We start from the raw sequence: 24,282 nt of genomic DNA, 5'->3' as shown, positions 1-24,282 counted from the left end.
AATGAGAGAACTGGTCATTAAATGAATTCATGACTGAGTATACTGGCCCTTGAAGTTAGGTCTGACAAATTCGAATTTTAGTGACACAACTCTCTTAAGTTCTTGAACAATTAAGGGAAATAATGTTTGAGAAGAAAAATCAATATGAAGGCAGAGGAATGACAGGCTCTACAGGACAGACTGATTATATAGGTATTCCTAGAGGACACAGAAAAGATAGACAGCCTAAAATCATGACTCTAAATCATGGGTGCCCAGTGAAATTGTCTGAGGAGTACTATGTCCTGCACTAGGCTAACCAAATCTGAGGCTGGGGGTGTACTATATTACAATTATTGGGATTTTATAAAGAGTCAATCTAAATTGCTCAGAAGATTAATTTGAAACAAATGTTGGAGAAAAATTTATAGAGTGACAACTAACTAATATGGTAAAATAGGAATAGAAATGAAATGTCCTAAATAACAAGCTAAATTTTCCAGTTCAGTACTACTCTGGTGGCTGGTGAAAATAATATACAAATTGTATACAAATATACAAGAGCAGGGAGGTAATATTTGAGATGTAGAGCAGGACTTATTCACCCATTCTCTCACTTGATTCTCTCAGACTGTAAGACAATCAGAACAAGTATTAAATCCAACTCATAGATTTAACAGAAATGAGGTTCAGAGAGGTGCCCTTGGAAAAAGCCAAAATTCACAATCAGATTGACTAACTCCAGTGGTCAAGTCTTAATCATAACATATGACAGCTAGAGGTCAACTGGCCTTTGCAAAATCCAAAAGTTTTAATTCAGTAAATCTGGGTTTAATGTTTTAGAGTATATCGTCAATGTCTGGTGGCCATGCAAGATATATGTCAAGAAAGTATTCCATTGGATTTTGCAGTGGATACAGGGAGAAGTCAGATGTTAGTAGAGAATAACACTAGAAAGGTTTCAGAAAGTCATTTATGAAAGACCAGCTATGCAAAAATAATTAAGAAGAAAACCTAAACAAAATAATGAGGGAAGGGTGATTTTGATGGCTTTTTACTGTTTGATGTTCAAATATAATGCAGTTCGGAGCAATGATAGGTTGAAATCATTCCCTAATGTTAAATAATTAACATGAGGCTATATGAGGTATTTATATTAATAGTGCTAATAGTGACAATTTATACTCTCTCTAGCCTTTCATCTGAGATCAAAGTTTATTAAAAGCCCTAAACAAACTTTATAAACACTTGTGTAAGTGGCATTAGAGCTGTTATTCAGACACATAAAATAAAAAAGATCAACCGAGATATTTAATATAACTAAGCAAGATCAAGACAGAACTAGTAATGCAATCTAGGGGCATGTCAATTCCTTTTCCAACATTCAAAAGGTACATTCAAAGGAAAGAAAATTAGGTCAAAACTGCTTCATGAAAGCCCATTTACCAAAAAGTTTAGGGCATATTCTGAACAAGGCCCAGCAATGGCAGTTCAGCTCTTTATTTCTGAGTCTGCTTCTTGCCCTGCTCAAAATAAACATGGAATTTGCTCACTAATTCATCCTCTTCACATCGTATCACTCTAGGATGTGTCCCTTGATCTTATTTACCCTCAGTAGTCACAGAAAGAGGACATGGAATGGAAAGAACACTGTGTCACGTAGCAGGACAGGTGAAATCTAACCCTAGTTTTGCCACATTTAGAAATTCAGAAGCTTCTCTGCTCTCCTGATGTCCAATGTCTGAGATGGGAGGTTTAGAAAAGGATCTCTAAGATTCCTTTCACTTACAACATTATCTAAAATGTGAGATCCATGGCCCCAGAAACTTAGTATCTTACATCCTTTAGGACAGTGTTCAGACATGGTAGGAACTCAATAAATAACTGTTGCAGAATATTACTTAATCAAATCAGAGAAACTTGTTTTCTATTAACTACTGGTAGGGTGGAAATTTTGTCATGATCAGATTTTAACTCCGTGGTTCGAGTAGAGCTTATTAGAGATAGGAGCTTTTGTAATAATTACCTGGTTCAGCCCAATCATCTAAAAACTAAAAATAAAACAAGTGATTAGAGGATAAAAAACTTGCCCAAAATCATGTGCCTGGCTATGATGGAGATGTGATCACAACCTGGATTTTCTAATGGTTAATCAGATACTATTGTATCACTATCCATCATTTAAAACTAAGGGAAAATACTGGCTAAAATATTATATAATTTGTTAAAACTGGGTACACAAATTAGCATTTCTTAAATTGATTTTTAAATACTTAACACATACTACTCTTACTACCATATATTAAAGTGCAATACTAATACTGTTTTATAGTTAAGATAGGGTCTTTAAAAATACCCTAATATATATTCCATTACTCTGAAAATTCACACTGATAAGCTCTTTTAAAGATAGTAGAGATGTTTCTACTTTGCATTACATTATTTATATTATATTTTTCAAAAACATACTTCAATTATATTTTATAATACATACTTATATTATCTTCACAGCATAAAGCGAGAGTTCTTTTTCCAGAGAATGCACTAGGTTATTGATAGTGTTTAAGACAAGATGATAAAACACATTATTGAGGCAGTAAGCAGTATAACTACTTATCAGCATCAAATATAGAGCTGTCAGTTTGACCTCCAAACACCGAGCAATTCAATAATACTAAATTCATCTGCTTGTGAAGCTGCATGCATTATGTAATTTCTCAATGATACCTCCTTATATTGCCACTTTTATGAAAAATTTGACAGAGCTGTAAGAAACAATTTTTGCAGGTTAACGGAAGTCTTACATTTTTAACTTGGTCATCACCTCTTGTCACAAGGTTACCACTGCATAAACTGCCCACTTGTTTAGCAACATCAAATCCTTTGACCATAAACAGCTGTGTTTTAGAGGCTTAACCCTTTAAATATTGACCCCGTTACTGGAAAAGATACATATTTTATTACTGGTGAGCACACAACAAAAGCTCTGTATTTTGGGTCAAGGTGGAAAAAGGAGAATGTCTAGTTTGTTTCACCCAAGATCCCTCATGAGAGATTCATGAGGATATTTCCGTTTGCCCTCGATGCGAATATACAGAAGGTAGACCAACATTAGAGCAGTGGGAAACTTGGCAGAACGGGCTAGAACAGGGTTTGTGCAAAACCTTTTTCCGGTTTCAGTTTGAATGGGTTCCCAGGAAGTGTCAAGTCCGAACAAATCCAAAATTTTACAATGTGTCTCAGCCAAAACTGCTGAGATTCACCTGATTCTGGGTCAAAACTGTACAGAGCACACTGCGTTTTATTTGGGGTAAAGCCAATTGGATTGAACCTTTCAGGCAACTTCAATGAGAAGCTCATACTCTTGGCAAAACCAAAAATGAACCTCGCTTGATTTTTGGTTTTGAAATAGCCAGTTCAGGCTTTGTAAGGAGATAAAGGCAAGTTTTACTTAGCTTCAAGATTCTTCCAAATACTTAGGAGAGGCCCTGCAAATAATTAACAGTTATTTGGCCAGATTTACATACTCAACTCAGTGTTTCCTGGGCCAAACAGGAGCACTGTGGCAAGAACATTAACTCATTTGGATCCATAGATGCCAAAGTGTTCTAGAGCTCAGTTCTGTGTGCTAATAAAGAGTGATGACTTCTTCAACAACTTTGGTGTGTAGAGTGATTTGGGATGAACACAATTAGTGCCCAATTTGGGGTACAAAGAAAAATTTAAAATTGTAATAGCAATTGGCTACCCAGAGACAGTAGAAAGCAACTATACAGCATAGCTTGGTAACTTCCATATGGACATGTTAGCATATTCATGTATTACTAAATAACAAGAATAAAGATGAAGCATTGTGTCCAGTTCAGGTCTATTAATCTATTACAATGAATGTTAATTAAATGAAGCCTTCAGAGATATGCTTAAGGTTCTATAATATTTTTTAAACTATATTTCCAACAATTTCTGGCAATCCATAATATTTCTTACTATAAACAAGTTTGTGTATATTTTTCTTCATGTAACTTTAAGTTAGGATTCATCTTGTTAGTTATGTTAGCTCCACTAGTGTATTCTCAAACTGAAGGAGATTGAGTTTTTCTAAATTGAAGAGCTGATTAAACACTAACACACAGCAACTACTTAATTCTGCATCTGCTTTCAGCTAAAGGTTTTCAATATTTTTGCTAGATGTTTTCTAAAATAATTAAACTATGTATGCTATTCCCACACCACATTTTTAGGTTGCTTAAACACTATCGTCATAAGCTTAAGTAGTTGTAAATGATGACAGTTCTGCTGTAGTATAAATACTGATATTTTCAAATAAAACACACTACTCATATCAACTTACCTGATTACATTCTTCAGTAAAATGTCGAAACTATCTACTCATTTATAAAATTAATATGGTATTTTTAAAACAAATTTTACTGTGATCCTTTTCACTTTTACTTCCAATTGTTTCCCCTTCTAGATTCTTATCCTAATATAAAATGTATGTATGCTTATAAGTCTTTTGATGCTCTATTACACTTTATTTTTCTCCATAACAAAAATGTATACATAGAGACAAAATATTGACTCTTAAAATTTAAAGGAAAACTGCTTCTCAAAAAAATTTCCCATTTTCTGAAATAAATTAACATATCTATAGGTAAATGCTAATTTTTTTCTGCAAATAACAATAGTTTTATGCATTGGCTAAGTTTGCCCACATAATATCTCAAATAACTTATGGAATGGAACATGCTTTGTTCCTCAACTTAAAGGAAAACTTTCAAAATTTCAGCACCAAACTAAACTTTGTTGGAGATTTTTTTCCTACAGGTCCATTATCAGACTTAGGAAGTTTCTTTCAACACTTAATTTGCCATAACATGGGTGGTGAAGATGATGGTGATGGTGAAGCTCATAAATGCTTCTTCTTCTTCTTCTTCTTTTTTTTTTTTTTTTTTTTATTGGAGACAGGGTCTCTCTATGCAGTTTAGGTTGGCCTTGAGCACATGTTGTAGCCCAGCCTAGTTTCGAACTCACAAAGATCCTCCTGCCTCAGCCTCCAGAGTACTGGGATTACAGGCGTGAGCCATCATACCTGGCTTCATAAATGCTTCTTTAACCCTCTACCAAGATGACTTTATCAAACTTTACCTTTTAATCTGTCATTATGTTGAAGTATATTAATTTTGTAACATTAAACTGACTTTAATTCCTGGAATAAACTCAATTTTTTTCATAACTAAATTATCCTTTTTATGCATTTGTACGTATTACACAAAACATATAAATTGCTATATTTTTCATTTATGTTAATGAATAAGATGGTAGCAATTTCCCTTACTTATACTTTTGTCTTTCTGCTACAAAATTACGTCAATTCATAGTAAGATTTGGGCATAGTCTTTTTTTAGTCTCGGAAAAAGTTTTTGTAAAATTCAATCTGTATCTAGAACATTTGCTAAAGCTAATTTGTAAAATTAGTAGGGTTTGGTGGCCCTTTTCAGAGAAAAATTTAATTAATTAAAATTATTGACTAAACATTCAGTCACAGGACTATTCATGCTATTTCTTCTTAGTTTTAGCAAATTATATTTTTCTAGACTTTAGTTACACTTATCTCTATAGTTAAATTCTCAAGTATTTGTAATCATGTCCTCTTTTCCATTCATAATGAACAGTGTTTTGGTTTTTTTTTTTTTTGGCGATTGGTTAATAAAATCAAATCAGTTGGTAAAATAACTGGGCCTATTTTGTTGACCCCATTGCATGTTTGCTTTTAAACTCATCCATTTCTAATATTTTTTCCACTCTTCTCCTTATTTTCATTACGTTATATTACTTTTTATCCTTTCTTTCCTAAGATAATAAGCATTCAAGTCTTTAAATTGTTATCAAATACTTCTGCTGCATTCTATACATTTTAATATATAATACTTTTCTCTTTAAGTTCTACATATTTTTCATTTCTACTATGATTTTCTGACTTGTGGACTGTGTAGAAGATTGCTTTGAAATTTCCAAGTCTGTGGTTCACCTGATTAGTTTTCTTGAATTTGGGGGATGGATTTAATTATGTCACAAAATTCAGACCATACATATCAATGGAAATCTATGTGCAACTTCCAACTTTCACTAGAGAGTATTCATGCCTTCCCTTTCTTTCTCTTCTCTAGTTATAATCCAAATGCAATGGTCAAAGGTAGAATAGCACTGATCATGCAGAGGAAGCAATACACTAAGGATTGAACAAAAGCAACAAAAAGAAAGAGCCTGGTTTCCTGATGTGTCCACACCATACCTGCCATGGCTCATTTACATTTAGATTACTATATAAGAAAGACTAATTTTGACCTTAATCTATTTTTATTTTGGGATTTCTCTACTATTGAAGTAATGCTTAACTTTACAAACATATGGTCATTCTAAATTATCATGGTACTAACAGAAATAAATACACTCAGATTGGAAAAGTGATACAAAAACCTGAGTTTCTGTCTTGTACTCCTTTTCATTTCTTTACCTGTTTACTGTAGTGTCTATATTTCCTTTGTCCCTCTATACTCATTTATCAAGTTTATCGTTTTCTTCCCCTAAAGGACATATCGACTTTATCTGTCTTTCTGCCATGAGAATGTCCTATTTCCTAATCTTTCCAGCACATTTCTAAAGTTGGAAAACCTCCAGCGCCCAGCTCGCCTTTCACATGCAGTCGCCCAGCTCTACTTTGTCCTGCACGCTGCTGTTGTCTTTGTATCTGCTGACAGCACTCTTCCATGGCTCTGACCCTCTCCATATCCCCAACTCTGCCACGCACATGACACAAAACACAGTGGCCACAGTGCTTTTTCAAAAGGGCAGTCAAAGTTCTCTGCCAGGTTTTCAGTGGCCACTACTGACCAGCAAAAGTGGTACTCAGGAGGAGCTCATTTGTTCCCTTAATACCAAGGATCAAATCTGTTACACTTCAGATCTAAAGGTCGCCCAACCTCAAGTCTGAAGATGGGGTGGTGAATCAGTGGGAGTGTGAATTGGAGGGGTGCGTTCGTGCACCTGGCTCCACACCTTGCTTTATCTGTTTCCTGGTTGTGGGTTTCACCATGCCATTTCTGCTTGGAGCCAGCCCGTCACAGATTGAATCCAATGAAACTGTGAGTCAAAATAACCCTATCCTCCTATTAGCTGCAGGTTTCAGGAGTACTTTCTCAGCGAAGGGAAACTAATACAAAGTCAAAATCCCTTGGTTAATTTTCAAAACACTAATGCTTCCTCTTAGTCTCCTAAAATGTTATGTGTATTGTCTCCCATGAATCTATGAGGGAAAAATGTGAAAGACTTGAATTAAAACAAAAACGTACTAAGTATCTTCAATAGAAAACTAGTGGGGGGTTTTTTTCCTAGTACATCCTTCCAGTTCTTCTGATTCTATGAGATTGCTTTACTTATCATTGTTTTTAAGTTATTTACAACTCTACGTTTGCAGATAACTGATGGCAGTGCAAATGACTTTTGTTGATTACACTGTAAATTTCGTCTTGTGAGTTTCAATCGATTTCCTGTTTCATAATTGAAGAAACCAAATTTGCCTCAACTTGACATTAATTTCGTCACTCTTCAGTCCTTGTACAATACATGTACAGGTCTGTGACTGGTTTTTTATTTTACTTCTTCTGATTCCCTCATTAGTGAGTTAAATAAAGATATTTGTCAGGATACTTTTTATAATTATAGAAGAATCATAATTTTACATTTGTAAAAAATTTCTGATTAATTTCATTAATTTTTGATCACACTGCCAGCATGGAATGGCTTCTCTGGCTCATTCTACCTAATATAACTATTTTTCATATTTCATGGATAAACTCCGCATGTCCTCAAACTACAAAATCCACGATTTTCATAATGGATATAGATTATAATCATGTCTTAATTTATTTCAGTTATCATTTCTTTATAAGAAATGGCATGCTTTTACTTTAAACCATTCACTTATTTTTATTAGTCACTTCTCAATTTGAGTCCCAAAGTGCACTGATTATAGTCTGTTTCCCTCTTTGGCTCCCAGTGTCAGCACAGGCCCTTATACTGTACGGTGCCTGGTAAATATCCACTGCTGAGTCTCACCAACCACCCATCATGTGCGCTCTCAAGATTTTCCTCCAGCTAAGCAGTTAGCTTTATTTGGGGGACTGACTTGCTGTATTTTTACTGAAAGTGATTCTTTGCCAGGAAAATGTATGGTAGACTTCAGTGGAGATGATTAGTGGGTTTGTGAGACTACAGGATTGATAATTCATAACTATATTGCTAAGCAGAGTCTTATATGAAGGTCAGACACATTTAGTACAAACTTCTATGAATGTCTGTCTGTATGTATGTGTTTATGTATTTGGCAGTATATACTGGGGACTGAACCAGGGCCTTTGCAATGAACTACAATGTTTATTGAATTTCCCTACAAATGTTTATTGAATTTCCATGATCTAACACGAATTTTGACAGAGCCTTGGGACTCATATGCAAATAAAATGCAATTTCTAATCCAAGGAGCTTACCTGCTCCTAGGAGAAGGGGAAGAAAAAAGTAAAACAGGAGGAAGAATGGAATAAGACTGTGAGCTCAGGGCAGGGACAAATAGTGGCAACCACAACTTTTTCTTTATGATGTCAAGAAGGTGCTATTTTGAGGCATTATAGCTATCTGAACCTTTAAAGCTATCTATTTTAAAAATCCCTACTGAAAAATAAAATTTCAAACCCTACCAGATTTGTATCACCATGACAGACACGCTCCCTGCAACACCTCATGGCTTTTAATCCTACCAACACCGAACGTGGAACACGAACAGTTTCAAATGGCTCAAGTGCTGAGTTGTACAAAAATAATAAATGATCTTGAGATTGCCTTCAGCATATTTGCTTTTATGAACTATAAAATACTTTACCAGTTGAGCAGTCTACCAACTGAATTAAGTTTTACTCCTTATGATGCTAAGGGAAGCCAAAAGACTTCATAATATTTGAACATTAACAGCATTGCTGAGTATTTTAATTTTTATGGTTTTACTTATGGTAATTATTTTAAATTAAAACTATCTTGAGAAAACTGCTAATGTTAAAAACTGGGCCATTTAATCAGTTTTATCTTTCTCATGTAGATTTTTAATTTTTACTTTTAATCCTAGAGGAACTCTTAAAATAAGACACTTAAGATTCTGTTGTATATTATTGTCTTAAGAAAGGTATTTTAAGAAGATTGACAAATACAAATAAAGTTATACATATTTGTTGATATAATTTTTATTTTCAGATATTACATTGGTGTAATTCATATGCTTAAATAAGTAAGCAATTTCAAAATGATAGCAATACTCTAAGGTTTGTTTGGTAGTATATAATACATACTTTCTCTTGGTTCTTATAGCCTGAGAAGTTATTTTAATTTTGAAGAGTTATACAGATGTAGGGCTTGAGAAAGATATAATGTGCTAAATGCTGTATAAATGGCATTTTGCACACTGAATCCAGCTCCTCAAGCTCAAAAATTCTGTTTTTGCTCCATATTTTTAAAAACAGTATTTAATTCTCAAGCCAAATCTTGTTGGCAAGACATTCCTAAGGGAAAGTAAAATACCTGTGTAGAAACACTAAACATTTTATTCAGCTACAATGTCATCATACTGAAACTTAGAAGGCCAGTGTACTTTCCAAGTGGCTCAGTTAAATCTAAGGAATGAGTTACTTGCCTAGCAGGGGCTGGATAATGTCAATCAAAATCACTTGCTTACAAAAATATGCCATGTTAGCATATTTCCACCCCTTTCACTTATAAACTAAACACCTTATTTACTAGCTTTATAGTTTAAAAGATTTCTATTTTTTGTTGCTCCCTAAAAATATACAAAGAATCACCAGTACTCTCAACATAATCTTACTATTTTATGTAAGATGGGTGTGGCAGAACACAACTCTAATCCTAGCACTTGGAAGGCTGAGGCATGAGGATCTCCTCATTCAAGCCCAGCTTGGACTACTAGTGTATTCAAGGGTAGCCTGAACTGCATAGCAATACCCTGTTTCAACAACCATAACAATAAACCCCTACAAAACAAATATATGTACCTATATATGTCTATATATAGATGTATTTATGAGTTTCCTTAAAGGCATTTTAAAATGTAAATATATGCATATTCAGTATTCGCATCACATTTTTATGTCTTCATATATATTTTCCACATAACAGCATGGCAATCTTTACTTTCTGGAAAATATGACTTTTTATATCTGTATAATATTTCATCATAAGGTAACACCACAATTTATTTTAAGTTGATATCTCTTTTTGTGGGGGGGACTGCGAATCAATATCACAACCCTGCACTTGTGAGGCAGGTGCTTGAGCCACTGTGCTAAATCCCTGGCTCACAATTTATTTTTACACTCTTCTAATTTGCAGTTATTATTGCAAGATATTTATAAAACTAAAATAGCTAAGAGGCTGAGACCAGACAATTTCCAAGTTCAAATCCAGCTTGGGCAACTTAGACCCTAACCCAAAACAATAATAAAAATATAAAAATGATTGTATCATATCTCAGTGAAGGTCCTAGGTTCAATTTCTAGTACCAAAAAAAAAAAAAAAAAACAAAAACAAAAAAAAAAGAACCATAGCTCTATTTACACAACTTTTTTTAAAAACAGAAAGCAATGAAGTCACAACCCATAGTTCCTGTCTAACAAGGTATTATGATTCATACCTATTTTTATCTAGATGTCCCCCAAAGGATTCATGCTGTCATAGGTAGGACTTCTGGGGAATGACTGGATCATGGGTGTGTGACCCACATCACTGGGTCAGTAAACTGATGAGTTTACAGTTAAATGTGATTGAGGGGGTGAAATGATTTTGGGTGGGTGGGGGTTAATGGGGTGTTGGCCTGGAGGGTACCGTCTCTCCCTGATCCCTCTCTGCTTTCTGTCTGCCAGGCCAAAAGCAATTCCTCTCTGCCATGGCGCTCTGCCATGCTGCCCTGCCTTGGAGTCAGCCAGCTATGGACTGAAACCTCTGCAGACTGTGAGCCAAAATATATCTTTGCTCTTCTGAGTTGTGGGAGTTAGGTACATTAGTGTGTCTCAGCAAAGAGGCAGTAGTAAGTCACTAGCTTTGCAAATCCTCTTCTGTTCTTTTCTTGTATGCTGCCAGGTTATCATTAAAGTACATGTGATTTTTGTATTCTGAACTTTCATTCAATATTATAAGTATTTTCTGTTACCATTCTGGCATACTGGGTAGAGATTTCACACTTCATCTATTACTTCAAACAATAAATTTGCTTCTCTTCTTTAATTAAAAAATAATTTCCAAATAGATATTGAAAGCATGTATTCTTTACATTTATGCACCTAAAAATTAATTCCTCATGCCAGATTCCTACAATAAGATCATTCAGAAAAGTAATCATCAGGCTTTAATTATTTCCTTGATAATCATATAAAGACAAGGAAAATAATGTGAACATTGAAAAATGTAGATTTCAAAGTATAAACAGCATTCTGATTTCATTTCTAATCAAAAATCTTTTTAGAAATTGAAATATAGAAATATAAAAGGTAAGGGTTATATTTAAATTAATTATATTTTCTACAAATTAGTGTATCTTGGCATATCAGTCTTGAGAAAGTAGTGACCACTTACATACATTTACTTTTTTTCCTCATTTAAAATGTCTATATCCACATACCTTTCAGAAACAGTTTAGTTCACTTCTCCCTTTAAAGTATTCCCTTAGAAGTAGTTTTAGAAATGTTTCTTGAAACTGTTTTCTTTGGTGTGTTCTGAAATCCACATCAGGAGACAGTAGTAATTCTAATATAAGATGAAAGAAAATGCCCCAACTTACCATTTCTAAGGCATTTACACGGTCCTGAAAATAAAGCATAATATATAATTATAAAACTAAAACTGTAACAAATTATTACATGTTTACTCATTTTACAGATTTTCTATTTACTCTGTGTTGTAATGATTTATGTACTTATTATAAAATTGTAAAAAACGGAAACTACTCAGAATGATCTCTGGAATTGAAAAGAATCACTGTATTTTTTTATCATTTATCTGATGGTAGGGTTCAATATAACATTAAATATAAATTAAGGTCCAAGTACCGAAAGGGACAGATTTTACCACCATTTCTGTATTGTTAACTTTACCTTCAAAGATATATAAATATTAGAGAAACTTAAATATATGAATATTAGTGATTTCAAAATGAAAGTTAGCATATACTTTCTCATTAGGTAGACAGCAAACAATGTGATCTTGAAGTAAAATTCAGGCAAAAGAATAACTTCAGGCACTTAAGCCGCTGAGCTAGATTCCTTGGGCCCAAGAATAACTTCATTAAATCAAATTAATATATACATCATTACTGAAAAATAAATTAATCATTACTGAAAAATAAATTAATCATTTACCATAAGAAATAAGGCGTTGGGACTGGGGATGGGGGGATGAAAAGGCCTCTACTCAGGTCCCTAGTGCAAGTCCCTGGTGCAGGGACTGGACTCACTTGCACTTACAAATGCTTAGCAGCAGAGTGAACTAGAGCCTCCCCTGGATTTGAAAAAGAAGGCTCATCTCTGAGATCCGTCTTCTGCAACCAGACTTCCAATTCTTAGAGTGGTAAACTGAGTTTAGCACTTCTATTCGGTACACGTTTGGCTATGCGGGCACATGCTAAATAAATATATTATGCAAAATGCCCCCCAAATAGATTGTTTTTAGCAATGGAATCTGTTTAGTTGCATTACTTTGGTGTCCTTGGGAGGTCCTCATTCTTGCCCCCACAGTTTTCCTAAAATAAATGCTACTTTATTGGTAACTTGTGTGCTGTCACATTTGAAAGCTTTATCACAAATTCACAAGATGCCTCAGGGGAGCTTTGTTCTGTTATTACCAGGTTTTTTTTTCACAACACATCTGGAATAAAACCATTCAACAATGCTTTATCAACCTTTGCAGACTGAAGAGAACCTCATTAGCTACCTTACAGAGATATAGACAGCGTTTGGGCAGTTTACAGGAAACATCTTGAAAGACTCAAAATATTTACAGCCCCTATTTGGGCTTTAAGATTTCCCTAGACCATAGCTTTGTGGGTTGATCTTCTTTAGGATAGCACATTTTAAGAGCCCTCATAGAGCTGGTTGGAAACTGACGACTTCGAGGGCAAAACAGTAAAACAAAATTGAATTCTGTCTGTTTTTATTCTCCTGTGGTATTTGGCAAAGATAAACTGACATTATAATTTATGTTAAGAGTATTTGTTTTACATAAATATTTATTAATCATATTAAAATATGTACATAGCCTATAAGATTATGGATTCAAATGGTCTAAACAACATCATTTGATGCAAAACAAGAGCTAATAAATAATATCCAAATAAAATCTACTCCTACTTGAGATAACATTTAATGAAAAAAATAAATACTTTTTCTGAAACAGCAGTTGGAGAAATAAAGAATTCAACTGATAAACCTAAAGTTCAATCATGTAATTTGTCATTGAACCATGGCTGAGAAGACACCCACCCCAGATACTGATTAACTAAGATTTGTCTACACTGTAGAGGTTTTATAGGTCTTAGTTCTAGCTTAGAAATAAAAAGGAACTAGTGATACTTGTGGAGTTATTTTAAAATTTAAGAAACATATTTTGAAAAAGTAGTTGTAGTTGAAATCTCTGCTACAGATCAACTAGTCATACATCTGCATATAAAACAAATCTATGCATATTTTCTTTCATGTTACTGTTACTAACACAGGAAAAATTTAAGCCTATATTATAGCTCTGATACAGCCCATCAAGAAAAAAAAAAGCCCATTTATGTTATAGGAAAAACAGTAACAGCAAAATTGTTTACATCTTTCTCAGCTTCGTTTAGCCTACCTAGACCTGGAATGGTGGTGGGTTTTTTCTTTTCTTTTTTAATTTTTTTAAAGAGAATAAAAAATAAATAAGAACAACACAGAATTTCAAAACTGGATAAAATTTAACAAGTATTGCATATTGTTATCCTCAAAACAGTTGCTCAGATTATCAGATATAGGTATGCAAAATTGATCACAATATAAGCATTAATTGTTCCTTTCCATGAATAGAATTTGTAGTTTAATTATCTTAGCTCTCTTGTGTATATATATGTATATATATATATTTTTCCCCACTTCCTTATTTTCTCCTTTCCCCCATCCCAATTGTTCTTTACTTTTGAGCAGTTTCTTTCCCTTTTACAGTATCTATTGTACCTTTGAATCTTACTTACTTTTTACATTTCTTACCTGAGGGAGACAATATGATGTTTACATATGCGAGTTTGATTTATTTCACTTATTAATATGATCTCTAGTTGCACAGATTTACCTATAAAAGTATCAAGTTTATCTTCCTTTATAGCTGAGCAGTATACCTTTGCATAAAAAAGCCTCATCTTTTTTTATCCATTTTTTCCACCGATGGGTATCTGGGTTGTTTCCAAGATTTAGCTATTACAGATTGTGCTACTATAAACATGGGTGCACACACATTGCTGTGGTACGATATTTTCAATTCTGGAAAAATATCCACAAGGTGAACAGCTGGGTCAAATGGGATCTCTAATCCTAATTTTTTAAGGAAATGCCACACTGATTTTCACAGTTTTTACACCAGTCTATACTCCTACCAACAAGGAAGAAGGGCTCCTCTTTCCTCACAGCCCCATCAGCATTTGCTGTTGGTTGATTTTTTGATGACAGCCATTCTTTCTGATGCAAGATGAAATCTCAGTGTTATCTTAATTTGCATTTCTCGAATGACCAATGATGCTGAACGTTTTTCTTTTCTACATTTGTATTTCTTCATCTGAGAAGTATGTGTTCATCTCACAAGCCCATTTTTGGTTTGAGTCTTTGAATTTTGGGGGCTTGATTTTTTAAAAAATTCTTTATATGTTCTAGATAAAAGTCCTTTATCTGAGAGACAATTAGCTAATTTTTTTTCCCTAATTCATTGGTTTTCTTTTCACTGTGCTAGTGATTTCTTTTTTCTCTCTTAATTTTCACTTCAAAGGAGTTTATCTTCCAGCTCTATCTGCAGATTCAACACTCCCATCCCTGAGAAGCTCTCTCTCCCCATTTCCTACCCTGGATCCAGGGAGGAACACTAGAACACTATTATTAGGACACTGAAAGGGAGTAAAAACTTAGAGAGAAAAGATAACCTCCATGAGAAATACAGGCATCACAATAATCATGGTATTTCAGGTCAGTTTAATAAATTGGTGGCTCTTTATTTTACAATCATGGACTTTAAGAGTCTCATCAGAAAAATGTATATTATATACAATACACATACAAGTATGTGCACACTTGTAATGAAGGTAGACTCTGAATCCTTTCCATAGGCTTGCAAGTCCTCTTCCTCCAAACAGATATATCTAAGATGTAAAGCTGTCATGCAAATAAAGTATTATTTTACTAAGCCAATTTATTTCTTCTTTATGAAATGTTTCTAGATAACACCAGTAACAAGGAATGAAAAAACTGTAACAGTCCAGGGCAGAGGTAAAAATATGGAAATCTATATGGAGTGGAAGTTTAACGACAGAAGCAATTAAAGGAGAAACTTCTTTCAAACATTTAAAAAGAAAGTATTAGGATAAAGTCTGTTGCCACAGTTTTTTTGTGATTAGAATTTCCCTTTTCCACAATTTTTTAATTCTAAGTGAGGGAAAGTTAAATAATATTTACAATGGCAACAAATAATGATTTTAATGTTTAGTCTTAAATGACTGTACATGTTCTCTACATAGTTATTGAGTTCAATGGAGAGTGTAAATATGGTAGTTAGTTCTTATCAGTAAGTGAGTATTACATATACTTTGTGGCTAGATGTTATGTCTTAATTTATTGTGAGCTTAACAGATCAAGTAGGGAGAACTATAGTTTGAGAGAATCTACTATCAAAATGTATTTTTAACTCTATGATTAGGGGCTGGGGATTTAGTTCAGCAGCATGAGTATCTGCCTGGCAAGTGTAAGGTCTAACCTTTTTATGATTAGGTTAGTAACCTGCCTTGAGCTATAAATACTCATTTGCTGCTTGGTCACAATGGAGTATACATTAGAACTTAGAAATCAACCAAGGCAAATTCATTAGCATCACTGGAGATGGGCAAATATGTGTAGGCTAAGTTAGGAAATGAGTGTGAAATGGATTACTGCTATCTGAATACCTGATAATTAACATTTTATTTGATTCAGTAGAACCAATCAATTAGATGTACTGACTCAGCCATCACAGCTATGAGACAAATTAGGATCTTAAAGGTCTCAGTAATCAGAATTCTTCTGCCTCTGATAAATATAGCTGAACAGGTCCAGTGACTTTATCACAACAATGCAGTATTTTTCAAGAATGCTTTAAATACATCATTAGCATATGAAAAGGACAACACTGGCATAAAAGTATAACAAGAATTTCTATCTTTTCCAAGTCTAAGAAGCTTTAAGAGTACAAAATACGTTTGAAAACATCTCTTGGTTTGAAGGCTCATGATGGACATGTAATTTTCAAGAAATATTGACAGTGAACTTCTTTGCCATGCTATTCTAAAAGCACAAAGCCTCTCTTCTGGGAGAAAAATGTACTCAGTTTCATCCAAAGAGAACACTGCAAGGTCTTCTTCTGTCAGTGTCAACTCCGCCATCCACATGCATACCTCCTACATAAACGATGTAGAATCCAAGACAAATAGCACGTACATTTTTTCTTCTGGGCATTTCCCTATAGCACTCCATTACATTTAATAATTTGCTAGTCACTTTTTAATAATTGAAGGACACAGAAGTAATTTGAAATAGAATTGTTCCCAAACTTCAAGGTAGTAAAAAGCAAGGAAGATGGCCTTTATTGACCATCAATAAAAAATAAGCATTTTATGTGATGTTTAAAAATAAATTAAAGCAAAATGAAGAAATAAAATTGCACTCTCAATGTAGCACCATTAAAAAAGCATTATAATGACATAAACTGGCTTTGAATATACCAAATCCATCAATGATTTATACAGGAGATTTCACTGGTACCTATTAATAGTCGGTTATTCTTCACTTTAAAAAGCTTTAGGAGGACTGGTATTAGTGTAGCCTCCACTGGTTTTCCAGTCATTCAGTGTTTAATTTAGCCACTAATAGGTACCTATAGGCAATTTTTAAAAATTCATTTCAGGCTAGGGATTTAGCTCAATGGCAGAGTGCCTGCCTGGCAAGTACAGGGGTCTTGAGTGTGATTCCTTGTACCAAACAAACAAGCAAACAAATAAGCAAAAACTCAATTTATTAGCTGCTTAGGTGCCTTTTTCAAATTGCCTGCTTCAGGGTCAAAAAATAACAAAACTAAATATTGAAACAGAAGACAAAAGAAAAAAACCTCAGAACAAAGAATCAAGATTTTGTCTAAAAAAGTTGCCCATAAAATTCTCAACATTCTGAGTTATCAAGACAAGTCAGTTTAATGTACAATGTAGGTACGATTGTTGCCCCCTGATTAATGTGTTAAGAATTTTGTTTCAGTTTTTTTTTTTTTTTCCTTCTTTTTCTCCTTGAAAGAGTCAGTTTAAGGGGATATATCATGTCCTGACCTACAAAAGGTATCTAAAAATATTTGGTACCAGCTTTTTACTCTGAGTTGTGTTTCCTAGGAGAACTAGAAGCAGGAACAAATTCAGTTTTTAAGAAGAGACTCACACTATCTTCTCCATTTTTCAATATTCTTTCAGGTTTTACAACTGCTGTGACAGACAACTGAGGGACATCCAGATGTTCCTCTGTGGGGTCTTTTTCATTCTCAGAATGGCATCCTCATTTGCAGTTTTGTTTGCCAAAAGACTGTTCCCATTACACTTGAGTTTGACACTGTTTAGGAAAGGCTATGTTTGTACTATGTTTGTACTTATACTGAAGCATGATATGATTTGCACCTACTCGTAAGGAAAATGCAGAAGTGGGGTACATGTATGGGTTAATGCAAGCAGAGTGAATGGAGGTCGCTTGCTTTTGTGTTACAGATTTCAGTCTGGAAAGTATAACCTGAAAGGGAAAATAAAGAGTTTTCTAGAAACACTATGAAACTAACATTAAAAAATCTGATATTTACTTTGTATTTCAGATGCAAACCAATGGGAATTTTTATTGTTGTTTATAACAAGAATCCAGTCAACACTCTGCTTTAAAGCACAGTGTACAGGCAGGTGGGTATCTATGGAGTGTGGCTACAAATAAAATAAACTGCAAAAGAAATAAAATTATCTTTCTCTTGGGACTTTCCAATTCCACAGTGAAACTGCTGTACCAGATAATAGGAGCACTTTTCAGTGAGTGACACCTAGATTGGAAAACAACTGAAAAATCTGTAGATAAAATGAAGACTACAGTGCTGATGAGAGGCTATGTAAATGATATCAATATAATTACTAAGACTGACTGTTTCAAAAAAGATAACACAGGAACAGGAGGCAAGTAGTAGTAAACAAATCCAGAAACTCAGAAACCAGCACATGATAGACATACTTTCTGCAAGGATGTACATTTCAAAAAATAGAACCTGTGTCCAGCTGTGAGTCATATATTAGAGAACTCCTATACAACCAAACCAGTATTGCAAGGCAGATTATGGGACAATGCATGACCAAGCCGTGTGACAATTTGTGGAGAATGGGCATACTTCCATTTTCAGATGTACAAAGGGGTGTTTATCTGACAGTCCCTTTGCTAGTATTTGCTGACGTTGTCATTTTTGTTTCCCTGAAGTTCATGTGTTGGCTGGGCATCTTGGTGAAGAATTCCCGCCCCCCCCCCAAAAAAAACCTACATGCATACACAGAAAACTATGAAATATTTTGGCCCAATGTCCTCTCTTCTGACTATTTAATTATAACACATTTCACTGACTATCAAGCATGTCATACAGCTGAGTCATCAAATGGTACAAGCAAATAGTCCACCTCCAGAAATGCTTTCCTCTGGATAATTTCAATAATCTACAGACTAACTTACTTGGAGAGTCACTTACATAATACTGTTCAGAGATTAAAGCATAAGGAACATAATGGCAATGGCATATTCTCACTCTTCATTTCCATGTGCTTCCTTCCATGTATAGTTACCTCTCGGCATTCTACACTACAGGGGCTGATGATAAAGACACTCAAGCTGTAAACAGAAATTTTTAAAGTAATATATTCGGCTGGCTTCAGTTAGGTTTTTCTTGGTTCCTAATTTAATCTGATTTATATTAAAGCTGTATTATTAATCTCCATTTCTTAAAATACATGCACAGATAAGGGAAAGGATTTAAAACTAAACTGATTGCTTACCTTCTGATATTCAATCAGAAACTACAGCAAGAAAACTGAAGGAAAAGAATATACCCCAAACAAATTCTTTGGATGTGAATCTTAAACACTTAACTAAAAACTAGCTTATCTTGTATGCCCTAAAATAAAGCACAGAGAATTTGACTATTAATTTCTACCTCCTAAATATTGCTATCTATGAAATACTTAACTGCTTTTCTTCAAATTGAGCTCCATTCTGATTTTTCACTGCAGTCTGACTACCTTCTTCCCATGATGGAACTTTAAATAGCAGATTCGGCTGTTTAAGAGAGAGGTAAGTTATGAAAGGGTTGGAAAGCTCTATTATCTTAAGGTAATTGGAAGTTCTAGAAATAGCAATAGCTATAAAAATAACACTAATAAGGATAAGGGTAATTTCAAACTAATTTTTACATTTCTTACTGAGAGAAAATGATATCATATACTATTTTTAAAATAGCTCCCCAAGTAATGCTTCCCCCAAATTGAATTCACAAAGTTTAGAGAAATTTAAACATTTTACTTCTCAGGATTATACAGAGGAGTGATTTAGCTCAGTGTCCTCAACACCCATGCTTTCACGAAATCATCCTAGAAGTAACTGATCCTAAATTCCAAAGTAAAGAAATGAAGAAGTAAGGAAGAGAATATCTTGATAACAGTTCGACCAGGGCACTTGTAGCCAGTAATTAAGGATACTCAGCACTCACAGCCTTACCCTTGGATAACTGACACTGATGCAACACGCATGCAGACGTGTAGGAAAGTAAAAAATTACACTTTCTTTCCCTCTGCTAAATTATTCTAAATTCTACCAACAGAAATTTATTCTCTGCAGAACGCAAAAATTTGTTCTTGGACTAGCCCCATGCCAATTCATCTTGTAAAATAAAAAGGAAAAAGACAAAAAAAAAAAAATACATTACCATTACACTTGTTCAGGAATTAGCAAACTGGGTCAAGTCCAGCCAACCTCCTATTTTTATAGGACCATGAATGTAAAATGGTTTTCAGCTTAAGTTGGTTGAACAAAATTAATGTAAGAATAATGTTTCATAATGTGAAACTTGAATGACATCCAAATTTCAGTGTCTATGAATGAAGCTGTACTAGAACACAGTCTGATTATCTGCTTATGTATTTTCTATAGCTATCTTCATTTTATAATGCAGGGTGGAGTCGTTGCAAAAGAATAGAAGTCTTATCGAAAGTGTCAGAATTAGGCCCTTCACGGGAAGTACGGTGGCTCCAATTCTAGGTTGTTGCTATTCTATGAAGATCGCCTCACAGTTCTTGTCTCACAGAGATCACCATGAAAAAGTCTCACAGGTGTCTGAAGTGGACAGAATGATATATAGACCAGGCTAGAGGGGATGGATGGACCAAAGGGAGGAGGGAAGTAGGGAAAATTTTGAGCAATTTTTAAACTTTAAAAGAATATTTAAAAATTTCCTATGTGTAAGTACATATGCCAAATATATCAACCAGTCCTTAGATCCAAAAAGTTCATTTTTGTTTCTTGCTTCTTTCTCTTTCTCTTCTCCTCCCCTCCTCCTACTTCTCCTCCTCTTCCCCTTCCCCTTCCTTTTCTCTCCCTTTCTCTGGTCCTTTATTATTTTATCAGCTCTTTTTTCTTTCCTTCCAGTGTCTTTCCTTATTTCTCCTTTGCGTTTATTTTTTTCTCCCTCCCTTAGTCTTATTTATGCAGTACAATAGTTCATTCATGTTTACTGAGGTAAGCACTGTGTTAGACATGGTCAAAAGGAAGGGTAAGTTCCTTTTTGTTTTCGTAGAGCTTACATTGTGAGGGGCATGAGAAAAACACAAATAAGATACCCAGAAACTGTGTCTAGGAGTGAGGGTGGAAGTTTGCTCTAGTAAAGCTGGTCAGGTTAAGCCTGCAGGGACACATATAACAGCTGAGATGAACCCAAAAGGGTGGAAATGAGTCAGCCACTGAGAAAGTGTAAAGAAGTATTTATTATGGATAGGGTGTAGCAATGAGAAGATGCTAGGACACAAAAGGATTCTTTCACATCCCAAACAAAAGGGATACTAGTATGTACATTGTGATTGCTAATGAAATCATCTCTTTAATTTACTGGTGTCACAATTTATATCAACATTGTTTACTGAAAATTTAATTGCCAAAAACGGCATTGGTTATTGTTATCATGTGTGTATAACTCTAATACAAAAATCCCTAGTGGGAGATTAATTTCACTCAAAGTCTGAAAAAAAACTCTAAAATATACAATATTGAAGTCCCATCTCGATGATACAATACAGGTCCATGTGACTCAAAGGAGTTTCTATTAACTCTCCAAACCAAATTAATGATTTCACAGCTCTGAAAAAATTTGAGTTATAGAAATAGCATATGTTGACAGTGTGATTTTATGGACAAACAGACAACAAATACTTTATTCTTACCACAAAGGCTATGTTTGTATTTTTGCATGATGCAGATTAAGGGTTACACTGAAAAACTTGTCTTGGGATTTCTTTGTTTAAATAATATATTCTAATATATCATTTCACAATTTCATTTTAAGTGGAAATCAGCATAATGAAATATACACTATAATACCATAAAATGTAACATTCAAATAACTTTTTTGTATGAACTATTGTATTTATTCCACTACATAATAAAAGGGATTATGTTTTTGCCATATGCCTTTCATAAATTACAATTTCACCTTCTTTTGGCTTTAACTTTAAGCCAGCTGCAGCACATGTAAATACGATGAAGAAAGCAGAAAGGAGAAAGACAGAAAAATCTAAAAGTAAGTAGCTGCGACACTGCGTAGCTAGGTGACACCTCCATTGTGCTGGTCCCCCAATTCTCTTGGATGTAAGCTGCAGGGCTTTATATTTACTGGAGAACCTGAAGATGACTTATTTCCTCTTACTCTTGTCTTATACATAGCGAATTTATTAGTTTTTCTCTAAGAGAAAGAATGAGAATTAGGAACTTCAGTTACAGCCACCATGTAATAGGCATGGCATCTCTGGTAGGTAATACTGTTTGTTTCATGTTATGAGAATAAAAACATATATACATTACATTTTATTTACTATCATGCTAGTAAACCTTCACACTTTTAAAAATAAATAATAAAATTCCAACAAATTAGTCTGTGTAATGCAGAGACTCTGTAAAAAGAGGGCACTTGTGAGTCCACTGTTTTTTTAAAAACAAAATAATCATCAATTATGATTACCAAGGAGAAAAAAATATAGAAGGAAATGCTTATTAGCCATTTTTTAAAGCTCATTTTGGTTTTATCACTTTTTTGCTTGATTTAACATTTATGGAAACCTTCTAAGGTTGCCTTTAATTTTTGCCAGAATATTTTGAACTGGGTTTAAAACTGAAATTGAAGAAGCCTGAGGAGGGCTTTAATAACAACTTTCTTCAGTCTGTTTATTTAAAACATGATGAATAAGCAAAAAGAAAAGGTGCAGAATGGAAAAAGAAAAACGATCCCTTCCCTTCCTAGAAGTGTTTGGGGTTACTGGATTGGTCATAAACTTGCACCAGGAATTAAAATCTTCCGCACTGCTGGTAGCTAAATGTATCTGACATTGTTCTAGCTGTTGAATATATGTAGATTTAGTGTCTAAGGGTTTGTAAGTATAGTAGTTTTGAAGCTATAGAAAGGCAATAATGAGCTTATTCAATATTTTTCTACATTACATGATTAATATTAATCATGATGAAATGAAGAAATTAAGAGAAAGAAAATCCAGGAACTTAAATAAACCACAGGGTGGGGGAAATAGAAGTCTGTTCTCCATAGCTCTTGAGGCATGAAGTGCAGTAGTCAGACGCTAAATCCTAACTCTTCACTTAAGGATTGAGCAAGGCCTAGAGTCCTTACTCATAAAATGCGAAGAGTACAGGATACTACTATGCAGGATTTCTGTAAGGAATGAATGCCACAGATTTAGAAAAATCAGCACCATATAGGACACAAAGAATGCCTCTGCAGCTATTAACATCATTCACCAATCACTCAGAGGTGATTTCTTTTTGCTTCTCTTTTGATATTCACATTTAATAACTAATTTAGCCCAATTTGACAATAGTTACAATATGCTAATTATTTGTTAACAACTGAAACAAAATAGAGTTTTCAAGATGGCAGGCTGAGGAAATTCTGTACAGCATTTCTTCAAATTGTACAAAATCAGGTAGAGATTGGGAGGGGAAATATTTCTGGAAAAAACATCAGTTTACTTCAATGATGTCCTGCAAATACTTAGAAACTTCGAGACTTGTTTGAAGAGTCATGAACAATGATTCTAACCTGGAAGGTACTGCTGTTAAGCATTTGTTTCCAGAATTGTTGCATACTGTAGTTATTACTTAGAATACTGATTTTCACAACTGTCACTGTTAACAGTAGATGTAAGACAATATAGATTAATGTCATTATTTGGCCGAAGTTTGAGGCCTATCTGGGCGTGCGATGAGAACATAAGCAGCAATACAACATGAAAATGGTCTTGAAGGAATCATTAACAGGACAACTGAAATCAAATTCCTTCAAGGTGCAAGGGGACTACTACCTTTGGAGACAGACAGATGCTCCCTAACAAGCTCATCATCACTGTGAAACATCATAAGGTGTTGAGATTTATTTTTTTTTACAAGAAATCAGAAATTGATATTTGCATTTGCCCTGGAACTCACAGACCCAAAACAGGGACACTGACAGTACACAAAGGAGTATGTTCTGTAGGTGTGGGCTTCATGAAGTTAACTCCTAAGCAGATGTTGTATGAAGACACAAAATAATCTTTTGCCTTATGAGAACAATTTATAAAATCAGTAAAACAAAGCAGTTCATCTTCTCTACCAAGTTTTAGTACAATTT

General features: G+C 34.2%; 1 protein-coding gene across 5 annotated transcripts in view; it reads right to left on the bottom strand.

The window, feature by feature from the left end:
* The window catches only part of Cep128 (centrosomal protein 128), a 422,276-nt gene that overhangs the window by 72,371 nt on the left and 325,623 nt on the right, over positions 1–24,282 (bottom strand). For 4 of the 5 annotated variants that reach the window (XM_063241248.1, XM_063241247.1, XM_063241250.1 and 1 more), the window contains one exon: positions 11,876–11,899. In XM_063241248.1, coding sequence (XP_063097318.1) covers positions 11,876–11,899 — 24 coding nt within the window. Of the gene's footprint in view, positions 1–11,875; positions 11,900–16,548; positions 19,677–24,282 lie in introns of those variants that run through there. The other variant, XM_063241251.1, reaches the window with a different exon arrangement.

Source organism: Cavia porcellus, unplaced genomic scaffold, assembly GCF_034190915.1.
Source record: "Cavia porcellus strain 051 isolate PalLab524CR breed Dunkin Hartley unplaced genomic scaffold, mCavPor4.1 scaffold_31, whole genome shotgun sequence".
Classification (NCBI taxonomy): Eukaryota; Metazoa; Chordata; class Mammalia; order Rodentia; family Caviidae; genus Cavia; species Cavia porcellus.
Note: the sequence above shows the minus strand (reverse complement) of the source record. Positions and strands in the feature narration are given on the sequence as shown.